This window comes from Onthophagus taurus, chromosome 7, assembly GCF_036711975.1.
Source record: "Onthophagus taurus isolate NC chromosome 7, IU_Otau_3.0, whole genome shotgun sequence".
NCBI classification, from domain to species: domain Eukaryota; kingdom Metazoa; phylum Arthropoda; class Insecta; order Coleoptera; family Scarabaeidae; genus Onthophagus; species Onthophagus taurus.
This window is the reverse complement of record NC_091972.1, coordinates 20,092,669-20,108,428: the sequence shown is the minus strand read 5'-3', so window position 1 is coordinate 20,108,428 and position 15,760 is coordinate 20,092,669. Positions and strand designations below refer to the sequence as shown.

At 33.7% G+C, this 15,760-nt stretch overlaps 4 protein-coding genes across 4 annotated transcripts; 1 reads left to right on the top strand and 3 right to left on the bottom strand.

The window, feature by feature from the left end:
• Nucleotides 1–4,894: 4,894 nt before the first annotated feature.
• On the bottom strand, nucleotides 4,895–5,706 carry LOC111428702 (peritrophin-1-like). The gene is made up of 2 exons (XM_023064351.2): nucleotides 5,655–5,706; nucleotides 4,895–5,593 (listed from the first exon to the last, which is right to left on the bottom strand). Exons 1-2 carry the CDS (start codon nucleotides 5,659–5,661, stop codon nucleotides 4,965–4,967), a joined length of 636 nt encoding a protein of 211 aa, XP_022920119.2. The 5' UTR covers nucleotides 5,662–5,706; the 3' UTR covers nucleotides 4,895–4,964.
• Nucleotides 5,707–9,499: 3,793 nt separating this feature from the next.
• Nucleotides 9,500–10,303, bottom strand: LOC139430532 (peritrophin-1-like). The gene is made up of 2 exons (XM_071197639.1): nucleotides 10,248–10,303; nucleotides 9,500–10,186 (listed from the first exon to the last, which is right to left on the bottom strand). The coding sequence occupies exons 1-2, from the start codon at nucleotides 10,252–10,254 to the stop codon at nucleotides 9,570–9,572; spliced, it is 624 nt and encodes a 207-aa protein (XP_071053740.1). The 5' UTR covers nucleotides 10,255–10,303; the 3' UTR covers nucleotides 9,500–9,569.
• A 3,112-nt stretch (nucleotides 10,304–13,415) lies between these two features.
• On the bottom strand, nucleotides 13,416–14,273 carry LOC111413994 (peritrophin-1-like). The gene is made up of 2 exons (XM_071197633.1): nucleotides 14,165–14,273; nucleotides 13,416–14,102 (listed from the first exon to the last, which is right to left on the bottom strand). Exons 1-2 carry the CDS (start codon nucleotides 14,169–14,171, stop codon nucleotides 13,486–13,488), a joined length of 624 nt encoding a protein of 207 aa, XP_071053734.1. The 5' UTR covers nucleotides 14,172–14,273; the 3' UTR covers nucleotides 13,416–13,485.
• A 305-nt stretch (nucleotides 14,274–14,578) lies between these two features.
• LOC139430528 (peritrophin-1-like) lies at nucleotides 14,579–15,387 on the top strand. Its single transcript, XM_071197634.1, has 2 exons — nucleotides 14,579–14,645; nucleotides 14,706–15,387. Exons 1-2 carry the CDS (start codon nucleotides 14,639–14,641, stop codon nucleotides 15,320–15,322), a joined length of 624 nt encoding a protein of 207 aa, XP_071053735.1. The 5' UTR covers nucleotides 14,579–14,638; the 3' UTR covers nucleotides 15,323–15,387.
• The last annotated feature ends 373 nt before the right edge of the window (nucleotides 15,388–15,760 follow it).

Below are 15,760 nucleotides of genomic sequence, written 5' to 3'. Positions count from 1 at the left end.
GAATGAACACGTCGAAACCTGATGTATCAAAAACGATACACGCGACCAACGGAAAGTTAAGATCGTTGGGTGTTCTCGTATACATCGCGTGTGTAACCATTATAAATTTGAAGTGATTAGAACAGAGTAAGTATGAGTAAAAATTTATTTGAAATTGTAGTAGTAGTACTAATTGGAAATTATTGTAGAATTATGCCGAAAGTAAAGTCGTCCATGTCAGGGAAGTTATCACAATATGTGCGTGAATATCCTGTATTCAACACTGATGGTAAGGTACTTTTTTGCAAAGTGTGCAACAAATCTGTGTCAGCCGAAAAAATATTCTCGGTAAAACAGCATCTGGCAAGTTTAAAACGCATAGAATTAGAGAAAAAAAATAATGAGAAGAAAACTACTCAGTCTTTTTTTGCTGTATGTTCCACATCCAAATCAAAAGATATTCAATTTGCAGAAGATCTATGTAGCGCACTAATTTCAGCTGACATACCTCTATATAAAATGCGTAACAAAAAATTAGTATCGTTCCTAGAGTCATACACAGAGTACAAAGTACCATCTGAAACTACTCTTCGCACAAATAATGTTAAGGAACTTTACCAAAATACCATAGAACACATACGAAAATGTATCAACGGTCGCTTCTTGTGGCTCTCAATTGACGAAACCACAGATGCAACAGGAAGATATGTGGCAAATGTCATCACTGGTATTTTGGATAATGATGAGTCGATTGCGAAACAAAAATTTTTGTTAAATACAGCAGTGCTTGATAAAGCGAATCATAGCACTATTGCAAGACATTTCGATGATTCTGTTAAGATTTTGGGTGAGACTTTCAACAGAGATATGATTTTACTCTTTGTATCAGATGCTGCTCCCTACATGGTAAAAGCAGCAAAGGCGATACAAACGTTTTATCCAAAAGTGACACACTTGACTTGTGCTGCACACGGACTTCATCGAGTTTGTGAGCAAATTCGAGGTACATACACTAACATCGACCGGCTTATCGCCAATGTGAAAAAAATATTTTTAAAAGCGCCATCAAGAGTAGCAATTTTTAAGGAAATAGCGCCTAGTATTGTTCTTCCTCCACAACCGGTAACTACTCGCTGGGGAACATGGATTGAAGCGGCAAAGTACTATGCAACTAATTTCGAAATAATTAGGAATGTGTTTGATGCATTAGACGAAGAGGACGCTGCGTCAATCAAAATTTCAAAGGCCTTACTAAATGACAATACAATAAAATCAGATTTGATTTTCATTGCATCAAATTATGGCTTCCTTTGTACGTCAATAAAAACATTAGAAACAACTGGGCTTTCGCTTTCTGCACAGGTTGATATAGTGACAAAAGCTCAGGACTTAATTAATGGAATAAACAGTGAAACTGCGAAGCCAGTAAAGAAAAAAATGGATATGTGTATTTCAAAAAATCATGGTTTTTCTATTTTGAAAGAAATTTCTACATGTTTAAGTACAAGATCTACAGAAATAAAAAACAATAAATATACTGTTAGTGAAATAGTAGCATTTAAGTTTGCACCTATAACTTCAGTGGAAGTGGAACGAAGCTTTTCAATGTACAAGAATGTTTTACGTGCAAACAGACAAAGCTTCCTTTTTGATAATTTAAGCGAGATGTTTGTCATTTATTGTAATTAAAATTTAAGTTGAATCTGTATTTGTTTTATTATCTATTTCTTTCTATTTGTCTTTTGTATATTGTTCAATATTTTGTAATTGTCTTTTAGTTTAAACATGTCAAACTAATAAACGTCTCGAGATATAAATAGCCTACAAATTTAAAAGACAACTACATTTTAAATTTGATAGGAATATTTGGAAAAGACTCTTTTTTATAGAGCATATTTTCATGTTTAAACAGCATATTTAGATTTTTATACAGCATTTTTTAAGCGCTTAAACTATCATTTTTTGAGCATATTTTTGGTTGCCCTAGTAACCAATATTAATATTGGCTGTACTTGATTCAGAAGAAGACCCTCTTTCATATTCCGTAATGAAAATGGGCGATTGTCATTTGAAACAAATATCGCAGACGTCATAATTCATTTAAGAATGGCGGAAAAAATTTAAAATTCTACACCAAAAAATTGCAAAAAAATTTAAATCTTTAGACACGTTTCAGGCATTTTTACATAAACATTTATAATGATTTTATCGCCTATATACGCTACTTTACGGACACACTGTATAACGTTTTGCATAAAATACGATATATTTATATATCGTATTTATATTTATTTATATATAGAACTGTAACTTTATTTTTTATATTTTAGTTACATTCTTGTTACGTGTCATCTTTGTCTAATACATTACTATATGCCAAAGCCGACCTAATTGATGATTGCCCTGAGGACATGAAGATTATACCGTCTTTTACATATGCGATTGGCGAAATCCCGTCAATTTCGATTACCCACCTGATTTATATTTCAACAAAGAATTGGAAGTCTGTGATTGACAGGATAAAGAAGGATGCAACGGTGATGGTGGAGATAACAGTGGAAGTAGCAGCATCGCCAGCAATGAAGGGGATGAAGACGATAAAGAAAAATTTAAAGGCGGTGATGACAATGTTGAAGAAGATTCTGGTAGTTCCAGCTCTAGTTCTAACTTTGAAAGTAACTATGGAAATGGCCTAGACAAATGACTAAATGATCCATGCCCTAAAGTAAATGGTGATTTCCGTCATTATTTTGCCCACCCCGAAACCTTTTCAAAACCAAACTTAACGTTTGCGATTGGCCAACTAATGCAAGATGTGAATAATACATTTATTTTCATAAAAATGTTATTTAATGAAGCAATAAAACATGATTATGTATTAATAATTGGATTCTTAACCCTTGCGTAGACGCGACTCTATATGTAACGCCAATACACGCTGGGACTATCAGTCCTATAGCAGAAAACAACTCAATTTTTATATTATACATACTTTGAATTATAAATTAAATTGTTTTACAGCAAGTTGGTTTATTAAAGTATTTTAAACCTGAAAATATTAGGGTATAAAAAGGCAACTAATATTTACCTTGAATCAAAGTTAACATTTAATAATTTGTAAAACACATGGGTACGAACACATTTGTTGTATATCTTTATTTTATTTCGAAAACGTTATTTGAATTCATTATCCACGTCTCTTTCACTACTACCTTCAAGACAATTTTGACAAATTAATTTAACGTGTTTTTTCAAACATATATAGCTATTACACTTTTCGCATGTAAAGGTTGTTCTGGCGTCCTTCTTCGATTCTATGTAACAAGCTTCGCATCGTTTCCTTTTGACAGATCTTCGACTTGTTCCAACTTGATTGTTGTCGTCTGGTATTGCTGGTTTATGCTTTGCTAGCATGGTTTTCAGTTCATTTGGCAATGACTGAATAAGCGATCTCCTCGTCAATTGTTCTGAAACTAAACTGAGGGATCATTTTTTTAGATAGTCTCGTCTTGAAATATATTTGTTGCCATTGCCCAAAAAAATAATTCTAGCATTTATCGCTGCTACATTCAATAAATGATAAAAGATGACCATCGGCCATCGCCTTGTTGCTCTAGCAACGTTGTACCTAGCGCACACTACATCCACTCCAGATTTTGTACTATTATAGTATTCCATAATTTCCGGTTTCCGTTGTCTATTAGTTGCCACTTCATTGCTTGACGTATGCGAGCTGGCTAGCAGTACAATAGTCTTACCCTTCTTTGGCATGTAGGAGACAAGGGTTTCGTTTCTTGTGTAACCGAAAATGCTGTCATACTGTGCTCTACGTTTTGGCAAAGCAAAACTTTGTGGTAATTTTCTCTTGTTTTTTCGGGCAGATCCAACGTATGATATTTTCTTCTTTTCCAAAGCTTTTACAAGTTTCAAACTTGTAAACCAATTGTCTGCGGTAATGTTTCTTCCGCTTCCATAAATTGGCTCTGAAATTCGCATGACAATATCTTCCACAGAATTACTTTTTTTGTAAGGTCCGTCAGGAAATGATAAGGCATGGGACTGCCAGTCCCATACGCGTCTATTCAAGGGTTAAACAGTACATTATGATATCACCACAAATAAGACAACTCGAGTAGAATAGTTTACTTTTAAATTTCGATGATGAAGATTACAACAGATAGGTGTTTCACACAAATCTCTAACTCTGTGATAGAGTTTTTGGAAAGAATTTCGCGACAACCTAATCACATGAAAGAATGATTTTGACCTGTATAAATTATTTAATGAAATCAATCTTCCACTTCAAAGTGACGAATTGATGAAAAAAAATGTTACAGCTGTTTTTTTACACAAGAAAAATTTCCCTAACTTATCAGCAACACCATTCAACAATTACGACTTGCTTGTTTACTACCAACGTTTGGAGAACCTCCACAGTGGTTTCAAAGATCGATTGCAGGACATTTTAAAATTGGTAATACCACGGTGGTATCGGATCCTTTTTCAAATGTCAACACTGCAGAAGCAGGATCACACAGCTGGAAGTATAACTTATAGAAGTGACAATAAATAAGTATATTTTTATTTACTTATTTAATCAAATTCAAAAATGGCTACCGGTCGCGTGGTGGGCTTGATGGACAGTATTCATTTTCGTAGAAGAGAATCAGATAATCTCTTATCGTACGTAGAATGTTTTAAACAACATTTTCTGCGCTTAATACGCTTATTAATTTAAGCACAAATTGGATCTTCCTTGGATCTTCTTGGATATGCCATATGAACGGATATGTTATATCTTCACTGCAAAATTATATGGATTGTTATGAAACCATTCAATAAAAGTTATTTCTACAACCTATGTTTTTTTTACAACCTACTAACGCCCTTAGACATGGTTATAAACAAAAACAAATTATTAATACATAATCATATTTTATTTAATTTATATTTCTTTAAATAACATTTTTATGAAAATAAATATATTATTCACATCCTGCATCAGCTGGCCAATCGCAAACATTAAGTTTGGTGTTGAAATGAAGTCCATCTGGGCATGGCATATCATAGGCAACTCCCCAGTCACATTGGCAGAATCTACCACAGGTTTCAGGGTGAGCAAAGTAATGAGGGAAATCACCATTTTCTTTTGGGCATGGATCATTTGGGCATCTGCCTTGACCGTTTCCATCACCACTTTCGTCACTTTCGGAGCTAGAACTAGAGCTGGAGCTAGAGGAATCTTCTTCAACATTGCCATCTCCTCCCTCAACTTCTTCATCATCACCTCCTTCAACTACTTCTTCATCGTCCCCTTCATCGCTTTCACTGCTGCTACTGCTGCTGCTACTTCCACCGTCATCTCCACCATCACCGTTGCATCCAGCTTTATCGGGCCAATCACAGACTTCCAATTCTTTGTTGAAATGTAAATCAGATGGGCAATCGAATTTGACGGGTTTTCCCCAATCGCATTTGTAGAAGACGGTGCAATCGTTATCATCTACCAAGAAATCAACTTTTTCCGGGTTCATTGTGTCAGGGCATTCACCAACTGGGTCGGCTTTGGCATATTGGAAAGCCAATACAAAGATGGCACATAACAAGAATGTAACTAAAATATAAAAAATAAAGTTTTAGCTAAGTATATTAAATTAAAATCGTTGTAACGTTACCTTTCATTTTGATGCTTAACCAAATTGCTGTAATCGAACAATTCGAATAATAATTGAGGAAGGTACTATTTGATTTTATAGCAATGTTAACCGCAAAAAAATCGGAGATAACTATTTTGATAATTGCCAATTAATTAGTGTTGATAGGTACAGATATTAATCTTTACTATCAATCCACTAGTTAGATACATATTGAGTATAAAAAATAGGAATTTGAGTTACAGGAAATAATAGAATCAATGAAATTTTTTAATATTAATTAATAATTACAATAATAGTGATTAATGATGATAAGATGATAAGATTTCAATGTCAAAATAAATTTTCTAAAGAGTTCTTTGTTCCCATTCATTTAAAATTAATTAAACAAACTAAATGTGTATAGGCGTCCGTAAAGTAGCCGATATAGGCGATAAAATCAATATAAACGGTTTATGGAAAAATTCCTAAAAGGGGTCTGAAGATTAAAATTTTTTTAAAATTTTTATACAATTTCCGAATTGTCAAAAACTGATTTAGTATAGCTTATCGAAGTGTAGCGGTGCGCATCTTGTTGGAATTGAGTTGGGTCAACATTGTCGGGATGAGGCCGTTATGAAAGGAATGATATCATTTTGAAAAAATGTAAACATTGCTCTTCAGTTAAGGTTTCCTAGAAAGGTAAGAACCCAGAACCTTATCCCGTACTATTTCGCTCTAAAATTGATTTTTTGCGGATATTTGATTTGCGACTTTCTTGTCCAATGTGGATTTTGGGTAGCCCAATACCAACAATTTTGTCTATTTACTTGTCCACTCAATGTAAATGTTCCCTCGTCGGAAAAAATTATGTTTTTGATAATGTTCTCCGTCGTCGTTGCAAAATTGTTGTTGTAAAAACTACGACTCATTGCTCGTGAATGAGATTTACTTTATAGGTATGTGGTGGTAGAAGCTGTACATAACCGGAGCGATTTATTGTTCAAAACTATCAAAAATAGCAAACACGAGAACTGATAACACATGAATGATAGTGAGAAAAACATAAAGAAAACAAGTAGAATGGAGAGATTGCTCCCAACAAAATATTACAAATCCTAACTACAATACTGATGCTGGAAATGGTTAACCCTTCATTATTAAGTGCAATCAAAAAATATTATTATTAAACAAATAAAACAATAGTTACGCACTCGAGAAAAAATGAAGAATAATAATTGCTAGTAATAAACAAAAAAGAAAAAAAAATGAAGGGTTATACAAATACAACAATAGTAACGTTTAGCGATCAGCCTTCTGACTCCTTGTACCAGTTCTACGAGATGACTAGAAACGCCGACAATCCTCAATGGCAATTTTGTTCTTAAATGCGAATTATCACCAAAAATATTAGATCAAACCGCACCAGCATAGAGCACATCTACACACCTTCCGCCATATTTTTCTTTCGTTTCCACGTTTCTTTCATATTCCGCAATAAAAATGGGCGATTGCCATTTGGGAAAAGTATCACTGACGTTATCATTCATTTAAGAATGGCGGAAAAAATTTAAAATCTACAACAAAAAATGTATGTCTTTAGACAAGTTTCAGGTACTTTTACATAAACATTTATAATGATTATATCGTCTATATACGCTATTTTACGGACATACGGTACAACGTTTTGTATAAAATACGGGGTTGATAAATTATAAATCGTTAATCGAATTGTTCTGTCATAGCAAATTGGCTAACAGTAAATATCAAAATAAAAGGTAAATTGATAACAATTCAAAACTATAAACTTAGTAGTAACTTTATTTTTATATTTCAGATACATTCTTGTTATCTTTGAATGTGCCATTTGATTTACATTTCAACAAAGAATTGTAAGTCTGTGATTGGCCAGATAAAGCAGGATACAATGGTGATGGTGGAGATGACAGTGGAGATAACAGTGGAAGTAGCAGCAGCGAAAGCAATGAAGGGGATGAAAACGATGAAGAAAAATTTGAAGGCGGTGACAATGTTGAAGAAGATTCTGGTAGCATCAGCTCTAGTTCTAGCTTCGAAAGTAACTGTGAAAACGGCCAAGGCAAATGCCTAAATGATTCATGTCCTAAAGTAAATGGTGATTACCGTCATTACTTTGCCCACCCTGAAACCTGTGGAAAATTCCCTGATGGAGATCATTTCAAAACCAAACTTAACTTTTGCGATTGGCCAACTAATGCAGGATGTGAATAACACATTTATTTTCATAAAAATGTTATTTAATGAAGCAATAAAACATGATTATGTATTAATAATTAGTTTTTGTTTATAATTGTATCAAATATTCAGTATTAACAGAAAACTCATCTTGCTCTTTGTTGATATCACTCAAATTGTGCAAGGAAATTGGACTGAGTGTTCAAAAATTGTTTCTTCGGAATCATAATTTTTTTTTTAAATATGTTTAAATTTATTGGGTATCATAAAAATATAAACTGAACGAAAAGATTCTTAAGCAGGACAGTATGATATCACCACATATAAGACAACTCGAGTAGCATAATTTATTTTTAAATTTCGATGATGAAGATTACAATAGATAGGTGTTCCACATAAATCTCTTTAACTCTGTGATAGAGTTTTTGGAAAGAATTATGCGACAACCTCATGACATGAAAGAATGATATTGATCTGTATAAATTGTTTAATGAAATCAATCTTTAACTTCAAAGTGATGACTTGATGAAAACTTTAGTAGCCAAGCTGCTCTTACACAAGAAAAATATCGGCAGATGTCAGTTTCACAATTTCCCTAATTTATCAGCAGCATCCTTCAACAATTACGACTTACTTGTTTACTGCCAACGTTTGGAGAACCTCCACAGTGATTTCAATGATGTATTCCAGGACATTTTAAAATTGGTAATACCACGGTGGTATCGGATCCTCTTTCAAATGTCAACACTGCAGGAACAGGATCATCCAGCTGGAAGAACAACTTATGGAAGTGACAATAAATAAGTAAATTTTTATTTACTTATTTAATCAAATTCAAAAATGGCTACCGGTCACGTGGTGGGCTTGATGGACAGTATTCATTTTCGTAGAAGAGCAACAATCAGATAATCTCTTATCGTACGTAGAATGTTTTAAACAACATTTTCTGCGCTTAATACGCTTATTAATTTAAGCACAAATTGGATCTTCCTTGGATCTTCTTGGATATGCCATATGAACGGATATGTTATATCTTCACTGCAAAATTATATGGATTGTTATGAAACCATTCAATAAAAGTTATGGCTACAACCTATGTTTTTTTACAACCTACTAACGCCCTTAGGCCGGGTTTATACAGACGATTTAGCTGTAAATTTAAATTTAAAAATTTAGCTGTAAGAGTTAAATGTATTGAAACCCCATGTATCATTTATACAAAGCTGTAAGATTTAGCTGTAAACATAAAGTTGGTCAACTTTTCTAAATTTACAGCGTCACACATGCGCAACACGACCTCAATCAGCTCTATCCAATGATCGGCCGGTGTAAATAGCGCGTTCTAACCTAACCTCAACTGTCGTTTATTTCTGTGCCAACAAAATGAGTGAATTCGATGGAAAATTAATTAAAATTGTTGAGAACTACCGATATATTTACGATAAAAAATGTTCTGAATATAAAGATAACATATTGGTAGAAAATGACAACACAAAAACTAGTAATATTTTGTTTCTTAAGGTTGCGATTCTGTAAATCTTAAATTCTGTATAAATCAATTTTTTTCTTAAAGCTAAATAAAATCCTTAAATCTTAATCTTTAAATTTAAATTTACAGCTAAATTCTGTATAAACCCGGCATTAGACATGGTTATGAAATAAACAAAAACAAATTATTAATACATAATCATGTTTTATTTAATTTATATTTCTTTAAATAACATTTTTATGAAAATAAATATATTATTCACATCCTGCATCAGCTGGCCAATCGCAAACATTAAGTTTGGTGTTGAAATGAAGTCCATCTGGGCATGGCATATCATAGGCAACTCCCCAGTCACATTGGCAGAATCTACCACAGGTTTCAGGGTGGGCAAAGTAATGAGGGAATTCACCGTTTTCTTTTGGGCATGGATCATTTGGGCATCTTCCTTGACCGTTTCCATCGCCACTCTCGTCACTTTCGGAGCTAGAACTAGAGCTGGAGCTAGAGGAATCTTCTTCAACATTGCCATCTCCTCCTTCAACTTCTTCATCATCACCTCCTTCAACTACTTCTTCATCGCTTTCACTGCTGCTACTGCTGCTGCTACTTCCACCGTCATCTCCACCATCACCGTTGCATCCAGCTTTATCGGGCCAATCACAGACTTCCAATTCTTTGTTGAAATGTAAATCAGATGGGCAATCGAATTTGACGGGTTTTCCCCAATCGCATTTGTAGAAGACGGTGCAATCGTTATCATCTACCAAGAAATCAACTTTTTCCGGGTTCATTGTGTCAGGGCATTCACCAACTGGCTCGGCTTTGGCATATTGGAAAGCCAATACAAAGGTGACACATAACAACAATGTAACTAAAATATAGAAAATAAAGTTTTAGCCAAGTCTATTAAATTAATATCGTTATAAAGTTACCTTTCATTTTGATGCTTAACCAAATTGCTGTAATCGAACAATTCGAATAATAATTGAGGAAGGTACTATTTGATTTTATAGCAATGTTAACCGCAAAAATATCGGAGATAACTATTTTGATAATTGCCAATTAATTAGTGTTGATAGGTACAGATATTAATCTTTACTATCAATCCACTAGTTACATACATATTGAGTATAAAAAATAACAATTTGAGTTACAGGAAATAATAGAATCAATGAATTTTTTTAATATTAATTAATAATTACAATAATAGTGATTAATGATGATAAGATGATAAGATTTCAATGTCAAAATAAATTTTCTAAAGAGTTCTTTGTTCCCATTAATTTAAAATTAATTAAACAAACTAAATGTGTATAGGCGTCCGTAAAGTAGCGGATATAGGCGATAAAATCAATATAAACGGTTTATGGAAAAATTCCTAAAAGGGGTCTGAAGATTAAAATTTTTTTAAAATTTTTAAACAATTTCCGAATTGTCAAAAACTGATTTAGTATAGCTTATCGAAGTGTAGCGGTGCGCATCTTGTTGGAATTGAGTTGGGTCAACATTATCGGGATGAGGCCGTTATGAAAGGAATGATATCATTTTGAAAAAATGTAAACATCGCTCTTCAGTTAAGGTTTCCTAGAAAGGTAAGAACCCAGGATCTTATCCCGTACTATTTCGCTCTAAGCATTGATCTTTTGCAGATATTTGGTTTGCGACTTTCTTGCCCAATGTGGATTTTGGGTAGCCCAATAACGACAATTTTGTCTATTTACTAGTCCACTCAATGTAAATGTTCCCTCGTCGGAAAAAATTATGTTTTTGATAATGTTCTCCGTCGTCGTTGCAAAATTGTTGTTGTAAAAACTACGACTCATTGCTCGTGAATGAGATTTACTTTATAGGTATGTGGTGGTAGAAGCTGTACATAACCGGAGCGATTTGTTGTTCAAAACTATCAAAAATAGCAAACACGAGAACTGATAACACATGAATGATAGTGAGAAAAACATAAAGAAAATAAGTAGAATGGAGAGATTGCTCCCAACAAAATATTACAAATCCTAACTACAATACTGATGCTGGAAATGGTTAACCCTTCATTATTAAGTGCAATCAAAAAATATTATTATTAAACAAATAAAACAATAGTTACGCACTCGAGAAGAAATGAAAAATAATTGCTAGTAATAAACAAAAAAGAAAAAAAATGAATTGTTATACAAATACAACAATAGTAACGTTTAGCGATCAGCCTTCTGACTCCTTGTACCAGTCCTACGAGATGACTAGAAACGCCGACAATCCTCAATGGCAATTTTATTCTTAAATGCGAATTATCACCAAAAATATTAGATCAAACCGCACCAGCAAAGAGCACATCTACACACCTTCCGCCATATTTTTCTTTCGTTTCCACGTTTCTTTCATATTCCGCAATAAAAATGGGCGATTGCCATTTGGGAAAAGTATCACTGACGTTATCATTCATTTAAGAATGGCGGAAAAAATTTAAAATCTACAACAAAAAATGTATGTCTTTAGACAAGTTTCAGGTACTTTTACATAAACATTTATAATGATTATATCGTCTATATACGCTATTTTACGGACATACTGTACAACGTTTTGTATAAAATACGGGGTTGATAAATTATAAATCATTAATCGAATTGTTCTGTCATAGCAAATTGGCTAACAGTAAATATCAAAATAAAAGGTAAATTGATAACAATTCAAAACTATAAACTTAGTAGTAACTTTATTTTTATATTTCAGATACATTCTTGTTATCTTTGAATGTGCCATTTGATTTAGAAGAAGTTGAAGAAGATTCTGGTAGCATCAGCTCTAGTTCTAGCTTCGAAAGTAACTGTGAAAACGGCCAAGGCAAATGCCTAAATGATCCATGTCCTAAAGTAAATGGTGATTACCGTCACTACTTTGCCCACCCTGAAACCTGTGGAAAATTTCCTGATGGAGATCATTTCAAAACCAAACTTAACTTTTGCGATTGGCCAACTAATGCAGGATGTGAATAACACATTTATTTTCATAAAAATGTTATTTAATGAAGCAATAAAACATGATTATGTATTAATAATTAGTTTTTGTTTATAATTGTATCAAATATTCAGTATTAACAGAAAACTCATCTCGCTCTTTGTTGATATCACTCAAATTGTGCAAGGAAATTGGACTGAGTGTTCAAAAATTGTTTCTTCGGAATCATAATTTTTTTTTTAAATATGTTTAAATTTATTGGGTATCATAAAAATATAAACTGAACGAAAAGATTCTTAAGCAGGACATTATGATATCACCACATACAAGACAACTCGAGTAGCATAATTTATTTTTAAATTTCGATGATGAAGATTACAATAGATAGGTGTTCCACATAAATCTCTTTAACTCTGTGATAGAGTTTTTGGAAAGAATTATGCGACAACCTCATGACATGAAAGAATGATATTGATCTGTATAAATTGTTTAATGAAATCAATCTTTAACTTCAAAGTGATGACTTGATGAAAACTTTAGTAGCCAAGCTGCTCTTACACAAGAAAAATATCGGCAGATGTCAGTTTCACAATTTCCCTAATTTATCAGCAGCATCCTTCAACAATTACGACTTACTTGTTTACTGCCAACGTTTGGAGAACCTCCACAGTGATTTCAATGATGTATTCCAGGATATTTTAAAATTGGTAATACCACGGTGGTATCGGATCCTCTTTCAAATGTCAACACTGCAGGAACAGGATCATCCAGCTGGAAGAACAACTTATAGAAGTGACAATAAATAAGTAAATTTTTATTTACTTATTTAATCAAATTCAAAAATGGCTACCGGTCACGTGGTGGGCTTGATGGACAGTATTCATTTTCGTAGAAGAGCAACAATCAGATAATCTCTTATCGTACGTAGAATGTTTTAAACAACATTTTCTGCGCTTAATACGCTTATTAATTTAAGCACAAATTGGATCTTCCTTGGATCTTCTTGGATATGCCATATGAACGGATATGTTATATCTTCACTGCAAAATTATATGGATTGTTATGAAACCATTCAATAAAAGTTATGGCTTCAACCTATGTTTTTTTACAACCTACTAACGCCCTTAGACATGGTTATAAACAAAAAGAAATTATTAATACATAATCATATTTTATTTAATTTATATTTCTTTAAATAACATTTTTATGAAAATAAATATATTATTCACATCCTGCATCAGCTGGCCAATCGCAAACATTAAGTTTGGTGTTGAAATGAAGTCCATCTGGGCATGGCATATCATAGGCTACTCCCCAATCACATTGGCAGAATCTACCACAAGTTTCAGGGTGGGCAAAGTAATGAGGGAAATCACCATTTTCTTTGGGGCATGGATCATTTGGGCATCTGCCTTGACCGTTTCCATCGCCACTTTCGTCACTTTCAGAGCTAGAACTAGAGCTGGAGCTACCGGAATCTTCCTCAACATTGTCATCTCCTCCCTCAACTTCTTCATCATCACCTCCATCAACTACATTTTCGTCGCTTTCGCTGCTGCTACTGCTACTGCTGCTTCCACCATCATCTCCACCATCACCGTTGCATCCAGCTTTATCTGGCCAATCACAGACTTCCAATTCTTTGTTGAAATGTAAATCAGATGGGCAATCGAATTTGACGGGTTTTCCCCAATCGCATTTATAAAAGACGGTGCAATCGTTATCATCTACCAAGAAATCAACTTTTTCCGGGTTCATTGTGTGAGGGCATTCACCAACTGGGTCTGCTTTGGCATATTGGAAAGCCAATACAAAGGTGGCGCACAATAAGAATGTAACTAAAATTTAGAAAATAAAGGTTAAGCTAAGTTTATTAAATCGTAAATCGTTATTAACTTACCTTTCATTTTGATGTTTTGTCAAATTGCTGTGGTGGAACAACTCGATTAACGATTCGTGACATACCCTCTTATGTTATATAGGAAACATTATCTACACATTCTTTTTTAAATAATTTTATGTGAATGAGAACAAAGAGCTCTTTATTAAATTAAATTAATTAAAAGCGTAGAAGTTTTTAAGTGGTTTCATTGATTCTAATTTCTCTTATGATTTACTTAATTGAACTATGTTTTTTATAAGTATGATTAGAATAATGAATAAGTGGTCAGAGCTATTGAACAATGAATTATTAAATCGATAACGATCAATACTTATTAATTATCAAAACTAATTAATTAGCAATTAGAGTAGTTTATTATTTATAATTAAATTACCTGCATTTTTTAGGAATACATTGCTATAAAATAGAGTTACTGCATACTCAAATTGTTATTCGAATTGTTCGACCACAGCAATTTGACGAGATATCAAAATGAAAGGTAAGTTCAAACAATTACAATATAATAAACTTGGCTAAAATCTTATTTTTTATATTTTAGTTACATTCTTATTGTGTGCCACCTTTATATTGGCTTTCCAATATGCCAAAGCCGATCCAGTTGGTGAATGCCCCGACGACATGAACCCGGCTAAAGTTGATTTCTTGGTAGATGATAAAGATTGCACCGTCTTTTACAAATGCGATTGGGGAAAACCCGTCAAATTCGATTGCCCATCTGATTTACATTTCAACAAAGAATTGGAAGTCTGTGATTGGCCAGATAAAGCTGGATGCAACGGTGATGGTGGAGATGATGGTGGAAGCAGCAGTAGCAGTAGCAGCAGCGAAAGCGACGAAAATGTAGTTGATGGAGGTGATGATGAAGAAGTTGAGGGAGGAGATGACAATGTTGAAGAAGATTCCGGTAGCTCCAGCTCTAGTTCTAGCTCCGAAAGTGACGAAAGTGGTGATGGAAACGGTCAAGGCAGATGCCCAAATGATCCATGCCCAAAAGAAAATGGTGATTTCCCTCACTACTTTGCCCACCCAGAAACCTGTGGTAGATTCTGTCAATGCGACTGGGGAGTTGCCTATGATATGCCATGCCCAGATGGACTTCATTTCAACACCGAACTTAATGTTTGCGATTGGCCAGCTGATGCAGGTTGCGAATGATTTATTTAATTTATGAAAGCGTTTATGTTATTTAAATAAATAAAAATATTATTGTGCTCTAAGAACTTTATTTAGAATTTTATTATAAAAATATTCAACTGAAGTTAATGCACTTCAATCGATGGAATTATGTCATCTTTATTGCAATGCTTCACTATGTACTGAGATGATGGCGAGAAGTTATTACTTAGTGACCATTCGCTTGCATATTCTGCTCGCTTTCTCGTGTATCGCGTCCCTTTGTGCCAGAAACAAGTGAAAAGGCGATATGGTCACATGGTATCGGTACTTACCCCTGCCATGGTGAAGTATTCTATTAATAATGTTAAGCTCCATGTCGACACATACGACGTCGGTATACGTTGTAATGTCATTTGACGATTCCCCGATGATCCACGTCCAAAAGAAAATGATGATTTCCCTCATTACTTTACCCAT